At 40.8% G+C, this 27,254-nt stretch overlaps 2 protein-coding genes across 2 annotated transcripts in view; one reads left to right on the forward strand and one right to left on the reverse strand.

Moving 5' to 3' along the window:
* Window positions 1–151: 151 nt before the first annotated feature.
* LOC306755975 (uncharacterized protein) lies at window positions 152–25,377 on the forward strand (the record flags this gene model as incomplete). The annotated part of the gene is made up of 5 exons (XM_079240565.1): window positions 152–361; window positions 636–748; window positions 2,907–3,242; window positions 21,946–22,088; window positions 25,151–25,377. 5 exons carry the CDS (start codon window positions 152–154, stop codon window positions 25,375–25,377), a joined length of 1,029 nt encoding a protein of 342 aa, XP_079096691.1.
* Window positions 20,653–27,254, reverse strand: part of rftn1b (raftlin, lipid raft linker 1b) — a gene marked incomplete at its 5' end in the record, with an annotated part of 156,991 nt that continues 150,389 nt past the window's right edge. Inside the window, one exon of the mRNA XM_079241438.1 lies at window positions 20,653–27,216. Within this exon, the coding sequence (XP_079097564.1) occupies window positions 26,578–27,216 (639 nt within the window). The 3' untranslated portion in view covers window positions 20,653–26,577. The remainder of the gene's footprint in view (window positions 27,217–27,254) is intronic.

Below are 27,254 nucleotides of genomic sequence, written 5' to 3' on the forward strand. Positions count from 1 at the left end.
CTGTAAATGATTCATGCTGATATGAGGAGGTGTGGGGGGGGGGGGGCATTTCAGAATCAACAGGGAGGCTTTAAAAGCTTTGGGCTAAAAAAACTCTGTTACTTGTTAGTTGGCATTTCAGTGTGAAACGTCGAGTCTCTCTGCTGTCATCATGACAAGTCTGCTTATCGGTGTGGCCTTGCTGGCCGCGCTGTCCGGTGGGCTCTGTGAGGAGAAGGTCTTCCTGCAACGAGCTGGTGTGGCCTTCAACGGCAGACGGTACAGATCTCTGCTGACTGTGCCCAACGGAGAGCAGTTTGGAAACTGGACCTGGCCAGAGATGTGTCCTGAAAACTTCTTTGCTGTTGGATTCAGCGTCCGGGTAACAAGAATTCAATAAATACTGATTATTTGTGAGATAAAAACCTTCATTTTAAAGATCCTGGTTTTTCCTGAAGCAACAGAAAACGATGCTGCATGTTAACCTGCATGCAGAGCAGCTTCCAGCCACGGAGATGCACGCGTATCGCTCGTCACAGATACTTGAACAAGCCCTCCAAGCCATCTGTGCTTTAACCTGATGTGAATTCTCAACACTGCATGCAGAACAAGATAACCAGCTGTTTCTGCCTCTGGGAACTTTTCTGTTTCCTCAGGTGGAGTCTAATCAGTATGGGGGAGACAACACCGCCCTCAATGGGATCCGCCTCATCTGTGCCAAAGATGAAGACCGAAGCTTCCTCTATTACATCGAATCCCACACTGGCTAGTAAGCAGCAGTAAAACATGTGAATTTGTTTTCCATTCATTAATATGAAAATGTTTTGTTTTCATAATTTTAGAGGTTTTTTTTTAAGGCGAGCAGATTATGGTGCCGACATTGGCTGCAGGTGTTTCCATCGAACCGTGTTTATCGCATGTTAAGCTGCAGTTCTCGTAAAATCTCGTCCAGTTGATGAGATTTTACGAGAACTGCAGCTTGTGCACGGTGGCCACGGCAACGGGATCGGTTGTGTCATAGACTGTATATATAGAGATGGACGGAGCCTCCGTGACGTCACCCATAGATTTCTGAAGAGCTGAATTGAAGCTCGGTGGGCGGTTCCTACCGTCGCCATGTTGGCAGCGTCATGCGCGTCGTCTTGCCCGGAAAATATAAATATGGGCAAAGAGGTGGAGCTGAGAGGGGGGCCGTGAGCGTCATGGTGGATTATTGACATGGAACGAACTCCGAGCTTTCTGTAGCTAAAAGCTAACCGAGCTAATCCAGAGATAACGGGAGCTAACCAGCAAACGGAGGTAAGCGGGCTAAAGCTAAGTCACGTTGTTAACTGGCTAAAAACCGTGGTTGTTCTATGTTCTTCTTACTTGAAGCCAGAGATTGTACCTGTCAATCAAAAGGACACGCCCCTAAATTTGCCGAATTTTGAGATTAAATTACTTTTAGACGGGCGAGTTATAAAAAAAATTCACTCCCCCCACAGTTGTCATGAAGGTAAACCTGAACTATTAAACCAAAAATGGATTTTTGAACCAGGCTGCAAACATGTTTATTTCTTCCGTGAAGTTGATCTTTTTAACATGGGAGTCTATGGAGATTTGCTCTGTTTTGCAGCTCCTAGCGGATGAAGGGGGAACTGCAGTTTTATGCACTTCCGCATAGGCTTCACTTTTAACTGCCAGAGGTGGTGAGAGGTGACTCAGGAACACACTGGTTCTGGATTTCCACAGTATATTTATTTATACTCATCAACCTCATAAAGCTGGTTGCACGGCGGCGGCCTCATCATGCATAAATAAACCAGAAGCGACACAACCTGCGTGTTACGATGAGATCGGGAATGACATCCTGAGAATGTCCCTCCATTCCCCACAAAGTCACGTCCCAATCTGCTGGATGCTGTCTGATGACATCACTATTAGCAGACAGCCAAAAGGGCCGCTCCACAATTACGACTGTTTCGCCACGTAGTGTTATTCTAGGGTTTTCTACTCCCTGCAGATAATTTTCCACAGCGTTTTCATAAATTTTTATTTATTATTACTTTAGTTATTCTCATCTTATTTTACAGGCAGCTGTTTTTTCCCTTCTTTAATGAAAGTGTATGAATAAATATGAGCACAACTGTACATGCAGAAAAATGCTTTCATTAAACTTTTGCTATATACTTTTACATCAAAATGTCTGAAAACTCCTCATGAGAGTGTAAAAAACTTTTTCGCTATATTCAAGCTATATTTTTTTTTCTCGAAATGTAGGCGTTTCTATTCGCGTTTCTTAGTGTGATGTTTAGTTTTTGTGCAATAATGGAAACACAGTTATTGACATATAAAGAACCATTTCTCTGTCTCTCCCCGGTTATTGTTGTTCTTGCTTGAGTTAGTTTGGTTCAGACACGTGACATTATAACTGCATTAGGTTTACTGGTTGGTTTTTCCTTAAATAACCCAACAGAAAAAGCCCTTTGGAAAACATCTTGATGTAAACATTCGGGATAACAAATGATATCTGAATGGACAACGAAATAATTACCAGTTCAATCAGAAAATGCAGCGGTTCCAGCCTCTATGTGGGCCACAATGTGAAAGAACAACCGGCCAGACGGCGTCGCTGGACCCAAACAGGGAACTTCATTCAGTTTTTTCCTATTGCTTTTTCTAAAACACAAAAACAGATCTCATCTCCTCGTCTGTGTGAATTCGGCTTCCATCATCTAATTCTAAATTAATCTCCCCTTTTCTTGAGATAGTTTTAATTCTAAGGAGCCATTATCAGTGTTTGAAATGATGTATTATTAAGAATATTATTTCCTTTTGAAGCAGCTGGAAGCTGGAGACGTGCAGTTTCCCATTTTGTTCAAAGACAAAAAACCCCACATCTTAGACACCTCCATGACTAATCCTCCATCTAATCCCTGTATCTCCAGCTTTGGTGAATGGTCCCATCCTCAGTACTGCCCCAGCGGCGTGCTCACTTCTTTCCAGATTCGCGTGGAGCCCCACCAGGGTCTGTTTGGGGACGACACCAGCGTGAACAACATCAAGTTCCGCTGCAGCAGCAACCCGATGCTGGAGGGGGCCGGCATGGCCTGGGGAGAGTACGGCCACTGGAGCCAGGAATGTCACGATGGAGGAATCTGTGGCATCGAAACCAAGATGGAAGATTACCAGTATGCCCTGGATGACTCCACCCTTAATGATGTGCGCTTCCATTGCTGTGACAAACAGCAGCAGGTAAGCCGCATGACCCAACGCCCAGAGCGGTACATGACTCCTCTTCAGAAACTGGATGGTTCTAGTTGACCTGATAGAAATCCTTTACTTTGGTCTACATGGCTGTGAGCCATGTCCAAACATGGAGGCGCCTCCTTTCTCACACTTCTACCCAATGCAGAAGCATATAAGAAAAATCCAGCGCTGCCTTTCCCAAAAAAATGTATAGTTGGTAAAATATTCGTTTATGCTGCCACTTTTTTCCCTAACAAAGCCTGCAGAAAGTTATGCAAACACAGAGGATGATGTATGGCTCGATAAGCCGTCTCAGCTGATCCAGAAACATCTGGAATCATACAATCCTAAGCCTCATTTAGGGTCCTTCAGGCTGCTTTAATGTTCCAGTATGACAGAGATCCAGATCTGGTTCATTCATAAGATATCAAAGATATCAGTTCATAAATGAAAACTGGCTAAACGTGCAAGAAACGCATCACCTTCAGCTGGTTAACTGTACCGGGGATGACGATGTTCCCTGGACCTGCAGCTTTAATCCACTGCTGATACAGAAAAATGTTTATATGTTTGCTTTCTAACCTCAAATATGATCATTTCACTGCTCAGTATCGTCCCCAAAGCAAAGCCAGATTAAACTCTTCAGATGCTTTAGATAGATTTTTTTTTTAAAGAAAATGTTAAATTTGGATAGCAGGAACTGAAAAGGCTGCAGGTTGGAAGTGTTTGGAGATAAACGCAGACGGTAAATCAGAAATGTTGAACATGAATCTGAGTTTTATGATGGAAGCACATTTACTCACATCTTCTGCATCTGGAACAAGAACATGCAAATGGCTGAGAATGTGCTTCATCTACAGGGAAAAAGTGGTGTGTGTGTGTGTGTGTGTGTGTGTGTGTGTGTGTGTGTGTGTTTCTCTGTATCAGCACTGTTTTCCTCATGAACTGCAAATAGCCGCCCCCCCCCCCCCCCCCCCCCCCCCCCCCCCCCCCGTCCCTTGTGGTATGGACTGGTAATAGGTTTTGGCTCTATTTCTGGTGATATGGCCTCTTTTATTCAGTTACATTGCTTGGTGCAATATTGCAACTGTGGGGGTGAATCAGATGTCAGAAATTCTATAAATGTAAGACAGACAGACGGACACAGAGACTACATACAGGAAAACTCTTTAATGTGGGACTTTTCAGTCACAGACATCAGCGATGCAGAAACTGGGTCTTACAGGTCCCATATCAAAGCAACATTCCCTTTCTGAAGGTTTTCTAACCGTCGTACGTGTCCGTGTCCTGTGCATGACGCCAACAAACGTGTGATTAAACGGGTGAGTATGAGGTCTTTCCCACTGTGACCTCACAAAGGGAAATAAGAACAGCTCAGGAGGACAAGTAGTCGTCTGCTAACCAGAAGGTCCGTAGCTCATTTCTAGGCTTTCCCCGACTGAGTGCCAAAGTGTCCTTGGGCAAGGTGCTGAACCCTGCATTGCCCCTGATGTGTGCACAGGAGTGTGTGGGTGTGACGGTGCTTTAAGTGGTCATCATGACTGGAAAAGTGCGAAATAAATCCATTTTAAAATCCGAATTAAAATACACGTTTATACAGTTATGCTCATATGTCTTCATCCCCTTTCATTAAAGAAAAGGCTGAATTTACAACAGTCACTCAAATAACTGGAGACTTATCAAATCAAACCAAATCAAATCAAATTCACTTTATTTATCCGTTAGGAACTTCATTTGCGGGTAGAGCACAACCATGACAAATAAAATAAAAAGACATGTCCACACACACAACTCAACATGTCAGTTAATAAATAAGTTAAAAACAACAATTGACACCAATATGCCATACACAGTCATAAATATAACAGTCTGCAATAGCCATCAACCATTTAACAGACGGATAGAGGTGGGAAGGAAGGTGGAAGTGGCCCTCTTTGTTCTCAGAGGGAGAGACCTGTACCTGCGCCCTGAAGGTAACAGGGTGTAGTGCGAGTGCAGGGTGTGCGAGGGGTTATAAAAGGAACAATACCTAAAAATTTGCAAAGATATAATTTAGTAATATAAGACACCTGCGATGGACTGGCAAGCTGTCCAGGGTGTACCCTGCCTGTCGCCCAAAGCCGGCTGGGATAGGCTCCAGCTTCCCCGCCACCCTGAATTGGAATAAGCGGTTCGGAAAATGAATGAATGAATGAATGAATATAAGACACTGTTTTTTCATTGATTTGAGCTGAAGAAAGAAAAACAAACAAACAAACAAATTGGTTTTGGACAAATTAGAGCACTTTTCTGTTGAACAGTGGGACAAAATACCTGTCAACAGGTGCAGAAGTCTGACTGAGAGGAACAGAAAACACCTGACTGGAGCGGAAACATTAAAGGATTGTTCAACTGAATATTACTTTATGACTGTTTTAATATGTATTAAATAAGCTCATTTGTTTACTTTTTAAAAAAAATACTATTGAACCAGAATTAGAAAATAATGTCATGATTTTCATAAAATCTTTATTTATTATTACTTTAGTTAATTTCATCTTATTTTACAGGCAGCTGTTTTTTCCGTCTAATGAAAGTGTCTGAATAAATATGAACACAACTGTTTGTGGATCAGCGGCAATCTGAATCACTTTCCTCCAAAACTATCGTCCAGCAAAACTTTTCATTTCAGTCCAGCTACTTTCACTCATCCATTTTCCTTTTAGTGCTTTTCGTTCTTCTTCTTTTATTTTCTTCAATTGAAAAATTATATTTAGTTTATTCATTATCAAACTTTATGGATGTCTTTTATAATATATAGATTTGATGTTCGTGGATACTTTTTTCCCCCCAATATTTTTTTACTTTGTATCTCTTTATCATAAACAACCCAACATTGCAAGCGTATATTTAAAGTTGAACAACAGATTTAGAATTGAATCAGTAAAGTATTATATTTCAGACAATATTTCAGATTGTAAACATAGGAATAGTCATAAACATAAAAAGCATCCACATCCTGTAGAGGAGACCTGTTTCAGCTAATATAATAACAACATATGGTCCCAGTTTTGGTCATTTTATGTTAGTTAGTTAGTTAGTTAGTTAGTTAGTGTGAAAATGCTCTCTCTTCACATGGAGCGACAGTTTTTTTTAGCCGTCCGGTTTGTTTCTGTTTGAGCTCCTCCACATTAAACAAGCTTCCTCTCTGTCCATTTCTATACTCATCTTAAAACTCATCTTCATTCCGTGGCGTGTAGCCCAGTGTGAGGCTGCCTCTGGTCAGTGTTTGGTTTTATTTACTGTTTATTTATTTTGTTTTTATCTGTTTTAATTTTTATACTTTAGAATTTTTTATTGTTTGTAAAATGTTTTAGAAGTGTGATCAGTTGTTTTATTGTGTTTTTTATGTTGTCTTAGCAGATTGTGTTCAGCACTTTGTTGCAGCTCTGCGTGTTTTAAAGGGCTTTATAAATAAAGTTGAGTTGAGTTATTCAGATCCAGTTGGGCAAATTTTAAACACCCCAAACAAACATTTAGAGGATTTTTTCTAATATTATACAGTCGATAACTTCCTCGCAGAGTTTATAAACATGCTTAAATGCTTGAAGGTCTTTCACAAGCATTCATTGCTGTTCATGTCTTTGTCAGTGATCTGCAGGTGAGAAGCTCAGGAGGCCGAAACATCCACATCAAGGACGGCTTTAATAAAAATCTCTTCTAAATGACGCCTCCTACGTGTTGCTTTCTCAGAACATCAAACATCTTGTCATTCTGCACCTTTATCGCTTTAAGATGAACTGAGATCAGAATGTTTCAGATGATTCCTGTTTATTTATAAAGTCAGGCGTAACCTTCAGCAGTGGAAAAAAACAAAGTTTCAAATCATCAAAATTTTTCTTCTTTTTCATAAATTATTAAAACAACTTCCATCCTGCTAAAAACACCAAACATTCAATCATTTTTAGGATTGTGTGAATTATATTATAAAATCAGGGGACCACCAAGACTTCTTTGTAGTTGTGTGTTAATTTATTTCCAATTATTAAAATGTTGATTAGATTTTAATTAGAAACTTATTTTATCTGCTAATTACTGGGAGGATCTCCAGCTTCCCCGCGACCCTGAACTGGACTGAAGGGAAAATAAATGAGTGAATTAATGAAGGATCAATGAATAGAAACATATTTTATAACACACACACACACACACACACACACACACACACACACACACACACACACACACACACACATCTCTTTTAAATAAATAGCAGGATTTCCTACAACAGGTAACCAGTTAAAAATAGTGGAATTAAGTAAAATAGTCAAATCTCTCTCATTTTCATCCTAATAAAAGGCTGATATAAGAGAATTAAAGTAGAGAATCACATTAAAGAGATTAATAATTATAGTTTTAATTAGACATTTTTGCAAAAAATGTGACCAGAGGAAGTTTTTGATTCTACAAATAAAAAATAATGCCATCAAATTAGGTTTATTCAGGTGTCTTGGTTTGGCCTTCAGTTTCCTTCCTGTAATATTTATTTTATAGAAACCATTTAATGTTTTTTGTGGTTTTTAATGTAAAATTAATAATTCAAATCAACCTGGACTTTAATTAAATTTTGCAAAAAGGAAGAGCTTTTTCAACATTTCACGGCAACACAGCTTAAATTAGTACAAAGTTTTTCATTTTATCTTACATTTCTGTATTTTTATTTTCATTATTTTGTTTTGTTTTATATTATTTTATTTATTTTTATATTAAAAAATGTCATTACAAAAAATAAAACACCAATTTTTGAAAACAAAAGTTGAGAAAAGTCGTGCCATGAGGAGGGCATCAGCAGATAAAAGCTCACACAAAGTCAGGTTTCACCTTCAGCGAGGGAATAAAAGAAAGTTTCAGACCAAACGTTCATCCGAAGAGTCTCTCCGTCATCCCCTCATCGAAGTGGGGGCTGCAGATCATCACATCCTGACCAGTGAACCAATGAGCCAGCTTTAAAAATCAGAGTAAGTGTGAGGTGCTGACGCAGGCGTTCCCAGAATTCCTGCTGGAACGAAGGTAATTAAGAAATGACAAGAGAGCGGGTGTTAATTAATTTACTGTTTAAGGCCTGACAAAGGTTGATAAGACAGCCATTGGCACACACAGAGGTGATTGTGCTAATTAATCAGTGAGCAGTTAATCGGCCAGCAGTGTGTGGAGGCTTGTGCAGAGAACTTGAGGACGTTATCTAACACCGACGTCATGGTTTTCAGAAGATTTTGCAAGTCGAGGCAAAGTCTTTGACACACAACTGTAGGGCTTCTGGGTTGTGCTAATGAGTGCACTGATGCTGATCTCATATTCAACTTCTAAGTCTCCTTACTGGAGTTTGGGGCGAAAGTTCGCTTGCTGGTCCCATCAGAAGAACTGAGATGCAAATATCAGCAGGAATGAAATCCTAGTGAGAAATAAAAATGTTCCAACTCAACTGCTGTTTGTTTTTGCCCCCAAAAGTCAATAAAGTACAAAAAAAAAAATACGATCAAACTCAGATAAAAGCTGTATTTATGGCTGTACTTACAAAAAATTTAATTTCCTAATCCATTTATCTATTTTTCATCCCATAATGCACATCGTTTCTCTGCTGTAATATGCAGAACACGCTTTGGGATTATCTTGCTGAAATAATTAAAACATTCCCCAGGAGATATTTTAAAGGCAGTTGATGTGATATGGGAATATTTTCACATACTGCTTAGCATGAATGGTGTCTAAATAAATATGCAAGTTACATTATGCCATGAAAACCAATGAAAGTCCCTGAAATCTGCTTGCTTTGCATTTATTTCCAACAGGTCATCTAACATTAACAATCATGTTCATCATTTGTTCCAACGTTCTGAATATTCAATTCAATTCAATTCAATTCAACTTTATTTATATAGTGTCAAATCATGGTAATGCCATCTCAAGATGCTTTACAGACAGGAAAAAAACACAATGAAAGCCAATTCATAATAGCCTATATAAGGAAACGAACAGATTGAGTTGGAGGCTCCAACTCAATCTCCCTTCCTGAGCAAACACACGGCGACAGCGGGAAGGAAAAAACTCCCTTTTAACAGGAAGGAATATGAGCCATCAATGAGTGAAAACCGTTTAATTTTTAACTTTATCAATAACTTTTGTTGTAAATATTGTAATGAGAAAATATCACACCTGAAAAAGTTAGCAGAAGTCTTCATTGTTTTCATTACAGCTGCCAAGAAGGTTGTGTTTTTGTCTGTTTGTTTGTTTCTTGGCAACTTCACCTGAAAACCACTGGACGGATTTTCATTATGTTTCATTTCGTTTCATGTCTATTTCATTCCCTCACAAAACAAAATGATTTCAACATAAAACGATGTGAAAGAAAAGAGAATATTTGAATGAAAGGCAGAAGAAAGTAATAAAACTTCTGGGCCCGTGCACCTAAAATCATGAACAAATTAATAACAACGCAGACACCTTTCAAAATAATAATAAAAAAAATTCAGACGTGTGCTGCTTTTAAACTTTTCTTAAAAACGGAAATTGATTTAGAAATTTTGGTAAATATCTATCTATATACATATATATATATATATATATATATATATATATATATATATATATATATATATATATAGATAGAAATAGATATAGATATGTAAACTCCTCCCATCTCCCCAGGGTAGGGCGGGTGGCTGTTCATCTCTTTCAAGCTCGGGTTCTCTATCAGAGTCCTGGGAGCTTGAGTGTCCTACGCAGTATCTCAGTATCTCAGCTGTTCCTAGGACTTTTCTGGACAGAGATGTCTGATGTTTCACCAGGTATCTGTTGGAGCCACTTCTCCAGTGTCGGAGACACGGCCTCCAATGCTCCCATCACTATGGGTACTGCTGTTGCTTTCACCCTCCAGGCCTTCTCCAGGTCTTCCTTGAGGTCTTGGTACTTCTCCAGTTTCTCATGCTCCTTCTTTCCTGATATTTCCATCATTGGGGATAGATACATTGATCTTTCCTCTGCTGCTTATCTATGATCTCTATGTCCCCTTGGTTGGCCACCACCATTTTATCTGTCAGGATCTGGAAGTCCCAGAGGATCTTGTCCTTCTGCTGCTGGGTAGCTCAGTTGGTAGAGCATCTATCTTAGTGCAGGTGAACTGAGTTCAAATCCTGCAGGTAACATAGTGCTAGCTATTTACATAGCTTCAATGCAATATTGGGTCCCAACTGCCCAACTACCTCATGATGAGTGGAAATAATGAAGCTCAGATGTCGCCAGGTCAAACAAGGGCTGCATGATGACAAATGGGCTACTGGAACATGAAGCAGACGACACTGGACATGAGAGGCAAATAAGGTACTGTTGGAATGTTGCTATGCAAGTGTGGTGGGGCTATATTATAAAACAAAGTTTATACAATATATTTATGTAAAGTTCCTATTAATTTACATCTACTTTCACTCTTTTTTAACTTTATACATAATTTTAAGGGGATTATATTTTATCAATTCTTTTAATTTTGATGTTTCATTTAGTATAAAAATGGAATATGTTTGTGTTGTCTACGCACTCCCATTAATAACTGGAATAACTCGCTTCTGTAAAGAAAACTGATTCACTATACAGTCGTTCTCAGATGTATTCATACGTCCCATTAAAGAAGGAAAAAAAATCACTGTCTATGAATTAAGCTGAAATTGACAAAAGTAATAAATTAATTATTAATTAATTATTAATAAATAAAATTGTTATCAAAATCATCACATTATTTTCCAATTCTGGTAAAATAGAAAACATAAAAAAAAAAGTAAGGACTAAACAACGAGGAGCCGTGCATTAGACGGTTATAATGCACGGCGCGGAGTCTAGACCACCACGATGCGCAGCAGAGTGCACAGACACTGTGGATTCATTATCAATGTATAATCAACAAGTGGATCCATATAAATGAATGTAGGACCAGAACATAAGCTGGAAATCACCGTATGGTGGACATGAGCTGCTTGGAGGAGCTCTGTTCTGTTCTTATCATATTGTTTAAGGAGGATAAATTATAAAGTATACAGAGAGTGAAATAAGTAATACATGAAATCTTCACAAAATACTGGTTTCAATCCAAGTCATTAATCAGTACAAATAAGCTAAAACCAATGAGGTCAGACTTCAGACTGTTCGTGGGAAACAAAATTCATTAAACAGGGAAAAAAATGTTTAACAGACAAAGAAAGGGAGGCAGAGGAAGGTTGGAAGTCCAAGACAACAGCTGAGATCCATCAGGATTTCCAAAGCAATCAGTGCAAATTAATATCAGCTGGTTGGGTTCTCAGTGACGACCTGTAAGCAGAGGCCTCATCGCCGAGGTGTCGCGAGAAGTTTCTCATGATGGCTGAAAGCAAAGCATGTGCTGAAGATGGCAGAGAGGTATCCAAAGAACTGGGAAAGAATATCGTTTTACCATAAACTGGTCATGTCCAGGTCCTCCTCCCAACATTTCTGAGTTAGAAGGATCACCGGAAGAGTCGTCCAAGAGGACAAAGACCACTTGTGATGGTTTGGAAAGACCTGGACATACAGTTGTTTAAAAGAGAATCACCACATAAGACTACACATGCTGAAGAAAAAAACACACTGAAGCTTGTTTAAAGTTTACAGCAAGATGTTTGGAAAAGTGTGAAATCCACACTGGGAAGATGCAGTCTGGCCCGATCTGGTCAGATGGGACTAAACAGAACTATCTGGATGCTACAACACCGTGTCTGGGGGGCAAATGGAATAAAAACACCAACAGGGGCGTTCGGAGTTGAGGACATGGAGGTCTTAAAAGAAGATAAGTCTGCAGCCAATTCAGCAAGACACTGGATCCACACCATTACTGGGTGACCCAGTGGTGGACGGGTGGGAGGGGCTTTTATGCCATTTAAAGCAGGTGATCAGCTGGATGACCCCAGTGAGCAGGTCCCTTTAAACGCATGCTTGGAACAAGCACGTCAGTTGGTTTGCATAGAAACTTATAAAATGTTCCAACGTGATGAATCATGTTGAATTGTGGCTTTAAGCTCAGTTCATAATGTTACATTAAACCTCTGTTGGTTTTCTGGGTCTCTCTAGGCAGCAAAATGATGTTCCAGTGTTATGATGTGATGTTTTCCATGTTCCAGGTTCTTGTTTTTATTTAGTAGTTCTTCCCTGTTTCCTGTGCAGCCTTTGTTCTTGTTAGTTAGCTTACCTGGTCTCGTTAGTTCATTCTTTACACCTGTGTCTTGTTTAGTTCTGTCAGGATTTCCAGCCCTCGGTTCAGTCCCTGTGCTTCTTCATGTCTCCTGTGTTCCCTCGTCTCAAGAATAAATCTCATTTCTGCATCCCTGCCACTCTGGTCTGCATTTGGGTCCACACCTCAGCACCCACCCCATGACATCCAGTCCTTTTAATGGTCTGTATTTGTAAAGATAAGAGACCCACAGGAATCACTGTTGTAAAAAATGTTGGCTTTTTATTAACTAATTAATTTTTTTATTATCAATTTCAACCTGAGAGATCCATTCCTCTTTGTTTTGCTTCCATGTACGCAGAGAACTCCTCCTCTGCCGCTTGTCGTCGTCCGGCTGATGGGAAAGGAGCGGACCCACTGATCCCAAGCACAGCCAATGACTCAGCTCAACGCCTGATCAAGATCAAAGTTTATAAAGGAGACCATCAAAAACCTTCTTGATTTGAGTTCTTTAGAAGCCAGAGGACTCGTTACTGGAGCCAGGTATGTCATTAGGGTAGAGAGGCCATTTCACAGCATTAAAAGGTAAAATCCAGACATCTTTGATCTGATAAATTACAGATTTAGTGTTTTAATATAATATAATGAGGTCATTAATCATGTTGGCACACAGTTGGGGAGCATTTTGTATGTTGATGGGTCACTAGATGGCAGTGCTGCTTCAAAAGGCACCTGAACTCACACCTCACCCATAACTGTGACTTGTATGAACACACAGCTGATGTAAACATTATGCACAGATGTAACGAGAACAATGAATTCTAAATCGGTCAGTCTAACATCTGGCGTGGTCAAGCAGCTCCAACTCTTCATGGATGCCGTGAGTCCTCTGGGCGAAGAGACCTGCAATCTGCGCTGAATCAACCTCGACTCAAACAGTTTGCAGTCATGAAAACAACGTTTCCAGTGTGAAATTCATCATTCAGAACACGCCGCCTGCAGCGAACTGTTGTGTAGCCTCTACCTTTGGGTCAGAGTGGAACCTCTGGGACATCATAAGTTTAATATGCAAACCGCAGGAGCGCCATGTTTCTGACCAGCTTAAAGCGGCTCCCCTGTGGCTCCCCCAGGTCTGCCCGAAGAGCCATTAACGTCTCCTGCGGAGAACAGAATGGATGTGGTGTTTGGCTTTTGGTTGGAGGCGAAAACCTTCCTCTTAATGACCTTACGCTCCCCTGAGCTCTCAGCTCATGACTTATAGATTACACCGGCTGCTTTGACTCAACTGTAAATATAATCCAGTTCATAAACACCGCGGGGACGTCGTGATGCGTGCTGGTCGGGGAAATATTGGCACAAGAGCCACAGCTTCAGGCGTGGATGGTGTTGTTTTGATCTGAGCATGAAGAAGAAGAATGACATGCTTTGAATTGGGTTGTAGTAATAATCATGATTATGTTCTGAGTTTAAAGCATGATGATGGAAACAACCAGATGGAGCAGTTCTAAAAGAAATGTCCTTACCTCCAGTGAGATGTTCATTTGGTTTCCATATGTCTCGTCTCGCTGATGTTTTCTGCTTCTTTTAGTGTATTTTCATCATGTTTCAGAGGACTGTTGTCACTTCATCATTCTGTATTTGTCTGAAGGCAGATTACTTTCAGCATTCTGGTGAACAAACTATCTGGAGTTTATAAAGAGCAAGTGATGTATTTTATGATTGTGAAAGCTGCTTGTGAACCAGTTTTGCATTGTGTATCTCTGAACATATGTGTATGTTAAACAGGAAGCCTTATTTTAACTAGGTTAAGAAAAACACTCATATGGAGATTTTCTTTAGGAATCTTTTTATATGTTTTGTCGTATTCGGATGAGCGCAGATTTTAAGGAATTTTGTCCAAAGTGTCGGTGATGCAGCAGAGGTCATCAGCATCGGGTTATCTGTTAACTCCTAAAGAGTTTTAGAGACACACCACAGAACTTTAGCCAATTTCCCCGTCACGCACCACCCTATAGACGGCTAATTCAGCATCTTGCATCCTACTTGACCTTTTGGCTCTCTCCAGCCAGCAGAAGACTTTTTTTTTAGTCCCTTTTACTCTTTTAATCTTCTCGTGTTTCTTTGCTGAATCAGCAACGTTGTGTTCAAAACAGCCCGTTCCTTATGATACCATGAAGCGAAATGACCCGTCATGTCCTGGATGTAAAACCTGTATAGAGTCTGTTTCTCAGCTTCGGGACGCTGCTGGACAGCAGCGGCTCTAGAAATTCATGATAGATGTCACTGTGTCATCGAAAAAGGATGTGGAGTTTTAAGGTCAGAAAGTTACACAATGCGTCTTTAAAACACAGTCAAGGTGGCAAATTTAAATAAAAAATGTTACGGTCTTTGATTCTTTTATAGAAATGTATCAATCAGTAGCTGAAGTTTTATGGTTCATTTCTTCCCCTGATCATATTCAAGTACACCTGAATGGTAAAAATCCTCTGGTAAATAGAAGCGGCCCTAAGGTCAAGTTGAGGTGTGTATACCAAAGTTTTCTTCCCAGTCGTTTGGACATTTTATCCACTGTTAAAGCCTGTTTTTAATAAAACAATGTCATCTTTTCTTTTCAGTCTTTATAACCCAGAACATCTTTCCTGAAGTTGTGACATTTTCCCTCTCTTCAGTATATGTCTAACATCACCGTAGATGGAAGAACGTTGTCTCACTGTTCTTCACCAACAGCTACGTTTTACTCTCGGCTCTGGCGACAAACGTTAGGGTTGGATTCTGTTGTTGGACGGTTTCATGCAGCAGTTTGCTCCATCATGCTCTCTGCAAGCTCAGGTTCTGAAATGCAGCTGGTGCGTAACATGGAACAATGTCCTGTTAACAGCGTTAGCCAAGATGGCGCTGGCGATGCTCAGATAATCATCACCATATAAACAAAACAAGTTCATGTCTTTGTGAAGGAAATGGTTCCATCTTTTGATCACTCCGCATGAAGTCAGAGAAAATGTTCATCCTGGACGGTGTTTCCAACATTTTTATCCCCAAAATCTGAGCTAGCACCTGGAGAAAATACTCAGAAAAGTCTGCAGGTTATTAAAACACCCGTCTTTGTGTGTACAAGACGACATTCTATTGATTTGTATCTTGGAACATGACTTCATTGTGCACATGTGCTCAGCAGCTGCATAAATCAGATGTTTCATTACATTTAGGAAAACTGCCACAAAAAACTGATTATGGGCAGACTGGGAGCACTCGTGCTTTTCATTTCAGTCGCTGTTTGGTTAAGTTTAGGCATTAAAAATTCAGAAAAGCTTGTGACTAGTCTTACAAAAAACCTACTTTTAACCCGTCCTGAACACATGCCCCCTCCTTTCTCACACTGCATCACCTTGAAAGATGTGCTGGGTTAACAGATGCAGCACATCCCCAGACGGTGTTGATCCACAGAAGCATCTGGGTAGAAAAACGTTTGGAAAAGGACCGGCACTTTGAAAAAGTGCTAAGCAGACGAAGCAGCTTCCTGACAGATGGAGGAACCCAGCAGAACCAGACAGCAGACAGGAGTTGGCGTTATTGATTGTCCACACTGCAAAAAGATGCAGACTTGATACCATGTCAAAAAACACTGTTACATTGAGAGTTTGAGACATTAATAAAGGGAAATAATCTGTCTATGAAGTGAGATGATAAGGAGAACTCCTTAAATAAGAAATATTTACTTTGGACAAGATAAAAACATCTTAAATCAAGTCTCTTATTGAGGGGAAAAAAGCTGGAAAAAAACAGCAAGTTACTGCTTCTTTTTTCACTTTGAGAGAAAAGATTTTAAAACAAAATTCTTCCTCATTTGAGAAAAATCATTTATTTAAAAAGCTCAAAAGAAACGTGGAAAAGAAGCTCTGGTGAGCTGCTTTTGAGCTTTTTAAATTTTTTTTTTCAAACTTAAGGGCTTTGAAATTATTATTTCACAACTTGATTAAGACATCTTTCACTTGCCAGAGGATTGGGAAATTTTGATTTATTTCAGGAAATCTGTGAATGTAAAGTGCCGGGAGATCTTGAAACGAGTTTTTGAGGCAAAATCGTGTGAAAATCATGGTCTGTTTTGGTCAGTTCGATACCCAATTCAATTCAATTCAACTTTATTTGTATAGCGCCACTTCCCATAAACAGGATTTCAGCTGCTGACTCTGTATCGCAATCAATCTTTAAACAGCTGCATGTGTGGACTCTGGATTTTATTTAAGTTAAAATAACACATTAAATACAAGAAGAAGCACATTAGATAACATAAAATATCATTCAAAAAAGGTATTGCATAGAATGTTTTTGTTGCATGCAACATCAAAATACTGAACATGAAAATGCGTAAAATCATATGAACTGAACCAGAACACCGTAACTATAGCAACAGAAACCTGTTGATTTACTGTGATTCCTGCAGAAGAAGCTGTCTGAAAGTTGATTGTAATGAAGGCATCAACATCTCAGCTAACTTGCTGTACAGTCTCAGTCTTCCAGTGTTGTCCATGTGAAGTTATTTTAATGTCGTTATAACAGCTGTTTTGGGACCAAATGGTTGCTGGTTAGGATGGAAAGCCCGTCTGATGTGTTCAGTACTGTTTATGAAAGGTTTGATTGAGCTGCAGCTTGGATAAGATGCTTTCAGTGTCTGATGGGGAAAAGGAGTGAATCTTGTTACATCCTCCATGAGAAGCGAGAACATTTTTCTTGTTCTCGTGGCCATGAGAATAAACTTACGTCATTTTGTTCTCATAGACGTTTTTAAAGGCAGTTCTCGAAACATCAGGCTGGCAGAAGTTTTCTTTCGCAGGACTCGGAGAAGTATCGTGTGATTGGATGGACATTTAAGATCGGTGTGGTTAATACAGAAAACTATGAAATGGAAAGTTACCGCTTCCGCATTATTGCTGTTTCAGGTAGAACAGATTGTTTTAATAAAACAGCTGATCAGAGTGGTGAGAAAGTACAAACATTTTTACAACATGTGGCATTAAAATATACGGACCCATCCGCAAAACCCGCCCTGCTGCGGAGGAAGTTGCTTGTTCAATATGAAGCTAAAGGTAGAGGAGCTGCTGAGGTAGAGGAGCACATGATGTTGGGGTTGGTGGAAGTATCTCTGTAGTGTATCAGAAGAAAGAGAAGTGTGTGTGTGATGACTGGATACTACATTTTGGTAGCGAGGAAGATAAATACATGCTTTGTGCTACTTATGGGACCAATATAAACTAAGAATAAACTATCCATCCATCTAGAATAAAAGTGTGACAGCTTATATTACGTATGAATAATTTGAGAAAGCTGATGTATAAATAACAATAACACACTTAGGCTGAATCCTGTTTCACCCCTTGACCCGACATCTTAACCCTACCCCCCCCGTTTTGCGTGTTCAGAGGGGTAAGGGGAAGCAGGAGGGCAATACACCGCTTTTAAACAAAGATTATTCAGTAGCATGCTTCATATTACGAGGTATGAAAACTTTCAATGAATGCCAAGCAGACTACTGGCATAATGGCTTCTACTGAATCCAAAGAAGTTCCCAAGTATTTTCTCTGCCGATAGTTTAAAATGTACAACAACTGTTGTGTTGTCTGGTTTAAAGGAGACATTAAATGTACTTTATACCTAATCTGAAACAGTTCTCTGATATATTAGTTAAACTTTGGATCCCTGCTTTGGTAAATGTGGCCCATAGTTTGAGTGCAGCTGCTTCTCTCACCCCTCCTGACAGCACTGCTCAGGTGACGTTTCGCTCCTGGAAGCTCCTTTTTCCTCCGAGTCTGGGAGTTTATGTAGAGAAACCTCTTCCACCCGACTGACCACAGCTCCTACTGCTTCCTGTCTGGCTGAAAACAGGCAGGGTGAGCAAACCCCACACAGACACAGACGGTGTTGAAGACCAGCAGAGGGAAGAACTTAGTAGTTTGACATCATAAAAGTGGAGATTTTGAAGCGAGCTGTTTAGATGCTAAATTCCAAAGTCAGCTAAACGAATTAGCACTGAGTTGTTTTCTATAGGAGTTTTTTGTCTGTTCGTCATTTAAAACGCCAAACAAGACAACTCTAAGCACCTAGAAAAGTTATTTTTGCATCCAATATCCCCTTTAATGTTGTTTCAATGTTTAATGGTAATTTTTTTCATAAAATGCACACCAAAAAATTGCTGGTACTACGCTGAGGCTTAAGTAACGTTAGCAGGCTGATGACTAGTGATGCTCTGCAAGCAGCCCTGATCCTCTGCAGTGATAACATTATCAGTATAAACTTCAGCAGCCTCGCTCTTCGGCTTCAGTTACGGGGGAGCATGTGATACAACCATAGACTGTATATAAAAGATGGGCGGAGCCTCCATGACGTCACCCATAGATTTCTGAAGAGCTGAATTAAAGCTAATTGGGTGGATCCTACTGTCACAATCTTGCTAGCATCATGCGTGTCGTCTATCAGAAAATACCAAAATAGGCAAAGAGGTAGAGCTGAGAGGGGGGCTGTGAGCATAGGGGTGGATGATTGACATCTAGCAAACTCCGACCTGCCTGTAGCTAAGATCTTAGCTAACAGGAGCTAACAAGCTAACAGAGGTAAGTGGGCCAAAGTTAGGTCGCACTTTTGTTTTCTTTCTTTCTTTTTCTCTTCCCGCTGTTACTGCCTAAAATCCGTGATTGTTCTACACTCTTCCTTCTTGAGGCGGGATATTAGGTACCTGTCAATCAAAAGAACATGCCCATAATTATACCGAATTTCAAGATTAAATTACTTAATGGTCGAGTTATAAAAATATTCACTCCCCACAGCTGTCATGAAGGTAAACCTGACCTGTTAAACCTAAAATGTTTTATTTTTTCTACCAGGCTGTAAACACAATTATTTCTGCTGTGAAGTTGGTCTTTTTAACATGGGAGTCTATGGGGATTTACTTTGTGCAATGTGGAACAATGTGTTGTTCCACATTGCCTTCCCGTTTAACCGCAGGAGGATGGCACTTCATATGCAGGAATGTCATGCACAAATCAGATGTTATGTTAATGTTAGCCTGGAAATAGTTGCGTTATACTGTGACTTTAATGAAGCAGTGTGTTTGTGACCTGAGCGATCAGCTGATGCATTAAACGGAAGTTATAAATAGATGGCATAATTTGCCGAAATTTCCAGCAACTGTTTGGTGCGTCTGCTGACATAAAAGCCAGAGGTGACTACTGATGGGGTATGAAATTGTTGAAGGGGTTGACTTTTAAGCCCATAAAAATGGTGGTGAAGGTGGCCAGCCACCCAGTCCTCACTGCCTGCTGGACATGAGCAGCGGGTGGTGAAGAAAGCCAGATGCATTGTGGGAATCCAGAAGCACACTTTACACAAACGCTTTGAACTTCTTCCCTCAGGTCAGAGATTCAGAACCCAAAGAGTAGAGACAGAACCGACTGAAAAATTCATTTGTTCCACGTGTCGTAGCCTTTTTAAACAGCTACAGAGGATTTTATTCCTTTTATGCTCTTCTGTTCAATCATTATTTTTGTGGCATTATTTATTCCCTTTTTTGTGTTTTATCTTGAGCATTTTAAATTATTTAAAGGTCATGTGGTGCCTCGTTTCTGATTATTTTCATTTGAGAGGCTTTTAGTGTGTTTTTTTCCCCAACTGTTTCCTTATTAAATGTTTCTGTGGACAATCGTGGCTGATGTCTGAGACTGGATTTTACTGTGATGTTACAACATGTTGTACACTAAGTTCCCCATTAGGAACAATTAAAAAAAAAAAAAAAAAAAAGACTAATATGCATGTAAAATAAATGATAGATATAATTGTGATCAATAATCTTGGACATTCTGCTCTTACCAAATATATATCACTCAAAACAATGTCAAAAATAATATAAGACTCAATATAGGACTGTAAGACTTCGACTGCTGAGTTTTTGCTTAGCGTGTATTTTTGCAGCGCATAAGAGTGGGTCAGAACTGTAAGCTAGATCTTTATATCTAATTCTGTTGTTTAGCAGATCATATAAACAAGGAGCTTATTTTGTTTGACTTGGCTTTAAACTTTATGTATTTTTTTCATTTTACATCTTCCCTGTTGAGAAATTAAAAAGCATTTTAATACAAATATCAGTAGATTTCTGGTAAAATCTTACATCTTAAGCACTGAGACTTTTACCAGGAGCTGCTGGAACAAACGGTTTCCTCTCTGATACAAAAGAAACAAGGACACATGTAGACATTAAATATAAATCATTTTATAATATACAAATTGTACAGATGTCATGAACAATAGGAACGTGGACATACTTAGCAAAGATAAAGAATACTTTTTCTTCATTAGCAATGCAAGTGACAACAGCACATGATCAAAGATACTCAACATTCAAGATGGCAACTGAGGCGATAAAAGAAAAAAAATAAAGTCACATCAGAGACAAAAAATCTAATACATTTTCCAGAGGCTGTGAGCAAGCTAAAGTGACAACACAAGGAAAAAAAACGAGGCTGCGTCCTATTGTATCATGTTCTGCTCGGCCTTTTCACATCATAGTAGCACACAGGAAATGAACCATACGCTTTATACAGCATCACCAAGAACGATTGCACCAGCGCCACTATTGAGGCTCAGAGACACTTCTGCTGATAAAAGACAGAGCTGTATATCTTTATTTTTTCTACATGAGAGAGAAGAGGTCTGCAGATGTATATTTAAGTCTAACATTTCCTCCTTTTCAAGCACAAAGGTTCAGAGTTGTTGAGCTGATGACGCATCAGATTTTCCCTCCGTCTGGGTTAATATACCAGACCAAATGTGGGAAAAAAAACCCAAAACAATTACACGCAGTCTGGGGAGGGTTAATGTCAGAGGTCAGACTGCAAAGCGACCAATCAGGGCTTATCAGGCAGAGACGGCGCTGCGAAGGCCGCGGCCTCAGGTGGAGGACGAGCGGATGCAGAGCCGCTTGTTCCTCCTGCCAAGGTTGCCCATCATCTGTGTTTGTGTATGTCCAACTGGAATGTGGTGGGAGGTGAAAAGTAGTCGTGTTACTTGAGATCACCTCGTCGTTTAATTTGGTTTCCAGAATCATCTTCCGCTGGCAAAACGGAATACGATCCGTCTGTTTTCACAGGATGTATCAGATTAAAAAACAACACGAGGGGAGAAAGACGGGAGCATCGAACTGAATTAATCTTCACAAGACAAATACGGCTTGAAATGTTAACATAATTTAATAGGAATTTAATTTATTTTCATGAAACAAGCTAACGAGAAGGATTCAACCGAGACATGTCAGAAATATTCAGATTTGTTTCATATTCTGGTTTTATGTTAAAAAAAAAAAACTTAATATTTTCTTGTTAAAGCTCAACTGTCTTCAAGCTAAAAGTAACAGACTGATGTTTAGATAAAGAAAAATCTCTTAAATTTGCCATAATTTAATCATATGCTCACGCAAACTCTTGTGTGCACAGCTGTGGAAAATCCATTACGACTCAGAAATGACCCTTGACCTTGTCTGCCATTAGCAATGGCCTCACGCTCACAGTTCTGGTCTCCGTGTTAGCGGACGGCAAGGAGGACAAGGAGCATATGTTTCAGGAGGTCACGCGTACGGCGACCCCTCAGCTCAAAACTAACAACAGCCCTCAGGAGGTAGCTGGAAGCGTCGGTCAGCAACACATTTCTGCAAGCTTCAGCAGAACAGCAGAGGCAACACGAAGAGTCTCTCGACTCAGAAACGTAACATTCACAATGAAGAACGTGTTCAGAACATGTCGGAAATAAATCCGCAACGTAACACCTGCAGATGGACAAACACCTTTTTCCTCTCGCTTTCACCTCCAGCGTTAAAAAGAGGAAACAACCTTTAAAAATACCAACACAAACTGGAGCAAAAACCTTCCTGTTTGACTCTAACATACATACGACACGTCACCAATATGCCTCTAAAAGACACGTTCTAAAAGCTGATTGTGGGTAATTTACAGGAGAGTAATAAGGCTAAACTGGTCACAGTTTTATATTCTACTCTACACAAAAACATTTGCCATTTTACATGAAAAGAAATCTCAGCGGCGGGTGGATTAATCCTCTAAACGGAGAGCAATTCAGCATAATCGATCTCTGTTGTGTGTAATTGTAGAGTTTCTTCTCCACAACGGAGGCGTTTCCTTGACGACGCCCTAATTTATCCTCATAAAACGAAATCTCCAAATGGTGACAAAAAGCAGGACAGCAGGTAGTTTTTTTTTTTTTTCCCCATCAACCAAACGGCTAAATAATTAGAAATATTTTAAGATTTAACTCCAGATTTTTGTTAATATATCCTAATAAAAAAAGTCCTGCACAGTGCAAATTATTCCTCATGACATCACTGTTAAGTGTGAAGCTTTGACATGTGAGGTGGTTTGTTCTCAATGCCTTCTCAAGAAGTAAACCCCCCCCCCATTATAAATGCGTGATTACTGACAGATCCCCCACTGATAAAACCCATTAGCGAGCCTCGGAGCGCTTACCGTAAACATAAGCATGTCCTTCCTGCTCCACGACGCCATGATGTCTGTGGGGAACGCTGGATGCAAACAGCTGTTGCTTTCAACGATCCTTCCTCTCAAAAGCTCCGAGGTCCGTCTCCTTCACTACAACCACTTCCTTTGTCTCGGTTCTAGGTTGAGTGGATGAAACCACAGCTTAACGCCGTCTCCCCACAGACGAGTTAAAACGCAGCTTTGCCAGGAATAAACCTTTTTGCTCTTGTAAGTCAAGCTACCTGCTTGTGTCTAAATGCGAGTTCTGCCCTTGAGGTGCAAACATTCAGCTGAATTTCACATCCTTATCTGACTTATATGAATATGGAACATTCTGTATGCAAGGTGAGCTCGGCACACCTCACCAAAGAGCGATTATCAGCTCTTTGAAGCACTTGATGGCTTCGAGCTCGGCGTAAACAAATACCTCCTCAACCTGCTTTGGATTGCCTGTCGCAACGAATGCTTTTCTCCTCCCTTTCTGCCTGCATTCACCTCCGTGTTCCCTCTGCATCCCAGTCCAGGAAGGAAAAGGGAATGTTGATCCAGGCGGGATGTTTTGCTAGGACTTTCCTGTATTTACTCTGTTAGTCAGGTGATTGAGGCAGTCCTGTGTCTGGAGCCTGTTTGTCTTGTCTTCAGTGTGATCAACTGCTTCTTCTGCGTAAGAAACCGACGCGAAGCGAAAAGTCCACCATGCTCCGCTCCTGCAAGCCCCATTTTTAAACACACTGAAGGTGAATTTCACTGCGTTACTTGCAAGAACGATTCAGTCATCGCTGCCGCCTTGGATTCCTGGGCACAAGTGTGACGCGGCAGAAAACCACAGTTTGGTCACGTTGTTGGAATGCTAGTTAGTAAAACACTGAAAGAGGAGCTGGCTGGTGGCTTCACAGCTCATCAGTCTTACTGTATTTTCTGTGTTCAGGCCTGATTTGTGGGATCAAATTTCACTTGTGTATTCTGAGCTGCAAGACGACATTTACAAATGATTCTGGACGTTGTAGCTGTAAGTAAAACGTCTCACTCTGAAGATAGCGCAAAGTTTGGGCCCGTTTCTGCACTTCAAACTGAGGAAAGGTGGCTTAACCCTAACCCCACCTCTGCTAGAGGTAGAGGATACTTTCTGGGCTTCTGCAGCACGGGAAGATTTTACTTGATGATGATGTGGAAATTTTAATGTCTGAAGATTATTTTTACGTATTCAGTTTTGAAGACACACTGCAGAACTTTTGCCATTTTTCCGTCATACCCTACAGCTTCCGTCACACATCTACGGCTAACTCGGCATCCATCCTGCATCTTACCTGACCTGCTGGCGCTCTGCAGCCAGCAGAAGACCATCTTACGACTCTTGTTTTGTCTCTTTTAATCTTCTTGCATGTCTTTGCTGAACCTGCGATACAACTGCCACCAATCTTCTGTGACCACTCCACTCGTCCGATTGGAAAAACCCTTCCAACATCCCCTGGCTGGGATTGGCTCTTCCTCATCACACTGCCTTCATCTGCATCGCTGAGTGGCCGCCATCAGAGCCTATAAAGACTCAACACATCTCCACCCCGGTATAAAAGAGCTCCAACTCCTTCATTCAGGGGCAGCTGTGTTCCTCTCTGAGACGGGTTGTTGTGTCTCTACAGACTTTAAGACCATTTGTCCATTTTTTGTTTGACTTTTTGTGTGGAAATGCTGCTTTTGACTGTTTTGTGATTTGGGTAGCTAGCGATGCTTGTTGGCGTTTTTTTTTTTCCCATTGCTTTTTAAATTGTGGCTTTGTTTTGTTTGAAGCTGAAGTAAGTTGTCCCACTTGCCCCTCCCATTTGGGTTTGTATTGTTTCTTCTTCTCTTTTGATGTAGGTCAATAAAATTCCCAAAGCTCTTTTCTGGCTCTAGAAATGCACGATAGACGTCACTGGACATCAAACAAATTCGGGATGCAGAGTTTTAAGGTCTGAAAGTTACTTAATGCGTCTTTAAAGACGCACTTAGACAACTTGTTGTAACAAGTCTTCATACATAAAGTCCGTCTGTCCATCCATCTTCTGCTGCTCATCTGAGGTTTGGTTGCTGAAGCAGCAGTTTAAGCAGAGAAGTCCAGACTTCCTTCTCCCTGGCAAATTCTTCCAGCTAATCCAGGGAATCCCGAGGCATTCCCATGCCGGCTGAAAGACATAATCCCTCTGTGACTTCGGTTTTCCCTCAGCTGCCCGGATCAAGTCCAGCCATCACTCGAAACAGACCCAGTTCTGGTCGTACAGGGACCAGGCAGGACATGGTTTAGTCCACAAAGCACATGTGGACTGGCTCTGGGCAGAACTCAGAACTGCTCCACTGTCCAACATCTGGGACAAAAACCATGTTTCTCCTTCTGAATCTGAGGTTCAGCTTCCCGCCAGACCCTCCTCCCTGGGACCCCTGACCAGAGGCTGAGGGGTGTCGGTCCCCTGTAGCTGGAATACACCCTCCAGTATAACACACACAGAAGTACTGGTGGGGATTCATTGCAGAACTTGGGGTTTTATTTTCTGGACCACGGTATTAGGATTGCACTGTTGGGACAATCTTTTCACAGTGGTCACTTTGTGGATGTAGTAAAGAACAACCCCACCCTACTTTAACTCCAACTCCTTTAGCACGTTAATTATTTGAAACGTCGCAAAAAATTACATAAAAGAAACATATAAAATGAGTCACAAGTGGCGTAGAAGGCTCCTGTCCTGACTCTGCAACCTTTCCTACAACAGCAGCATCTGTTAACTTTACTGTTTTCACCGTTCAGTCAGTCTGAGGAGGAAAAACAGGCCCAACGTTCATACCAGCAAATCTGTGTGTTTTTACACAGCTTTCTGCTCTGGTCAGTCATTTAGAAGCTCAGAATATACTTGGTTGTAGTTTGATCCTGTACTGTTGACTCCAGCTGATATTAAAGTTCCAGTTTAGTAAATAATTCAGTACAAAGGAGAGACGGAAAAACGTTCAAACAAAATAAATCTCAACGTAAATCTCCTAAATAGTGCATTTTATGGAAAGGATGTTTTACTGGTGGAAATTTGTTTTGGAGAAGTTCATGTTCTTGGGTACTGTGTGTGTGTGTGTGTGTGTGTGTGTGTGTGTGTGTGTGTGTGTGTGTGTGTGTGTGTGTGTGTGTGTGTGTGTGTGTGTGTGTGTGTGTGTGTGTGTGTGTGTGTGTGTGTGTGTGTGTGTGTGCGCTTTGGACCAACAGTACAAACAAATCTTTGTGTCAAAATGGAGATTTAACCAGAAAACGGAGCCGTTTTCATTCCAGGCATAACTGGTCTTTTACAACTTGCATCCTTCTGCACGTCTTCCGCTTTCATCATCGTTTCAGTTCTCTGACGGTCCTCATCCAGTTTCTCCAGTGACTCCAACCAGACTGGTTTGCACCAGCATCTCCTGTTTGGATACATTCAGTATCTGTGGTTGTACAGAAGGACTGATGGTCTGAAGTTACCGTCGCAGGTTTCTGGGGATGGTTGGGCTTGAGGGGATGCTACAGCGGTGGGGAACAAAGCCCCGTTAATTTGGATTAGGGATGATGCTGTGAACCAGTTCTTCAGACGGGGGATTTCAGGGGTTGGGGGGGGGGGGGGCTTTGACCAGATCTGTGTGCTACTCTTGAGCTCCTTCTGGGCTTTGATTTGTGGCGTGTGGATCCGCCACAGCCCCCTTGGTGATAACCTCCACCTCCACTGGCACTTCTGTTTGGCTTTTAATCTCTTCACCTTCATCTTTCTCTTCATCTGTCTCTATCCCATTTTCTATCACGCTTTCAGCTTCAGCAGCGCCTTGGAGCTCCTTTTCTTTGGTCTCGCTCTGTGTTTCGACAGTCGCAACGGTTTCGGTGACCTCTTCGACCTCACCATTTTCCAAAGGCTCTCCATTCTCTTTTGATCCCTCTCCATCTGGTGTCAACTTCTCTTTTTCTTCTTCAGTGGTATTTTCCGCCCCTTTGTCTTCCATCTCTGCTGCTCCGTCTGTCTCCGTGTAGATTCCAGTCCCACCGTCAGTCTTTCTTTCTGCCTCGCACTTCGTCTCCCATTCTTTCTTGCTTTCACTTGCTGCATCTTCCTCTGCCGCCTTCACCTTCTCAGCTTGGTTCTTGTCATCCTCTTTCTCCACCTTTTCGCTGTCCTGAAGAATCTTTGGATCTTCAGCATCCTTCTCGGTTTTTGTCTTCTTCTTTTTGCTCTTTGCTGGGTCTTTAATGGAGTTCTTGTTGGACTTGTTTCGGGGCTTGAAGATTAATTTCTGAAACATTTACATAGGCATGTTAGTTAAATAATTAT

The sequence above is a fragment of the Telmatherina bonti genome (assembly GCF_933228915.1).
Source record: "Telmatherina bonti genome assembly, chromosome: 5".
NCBI lineage: Eukaryota > Metazoa > Chordata > Actinopteri > Atheriniformes > Telmatherinidae > Telmatherina > Telmatherina bonti.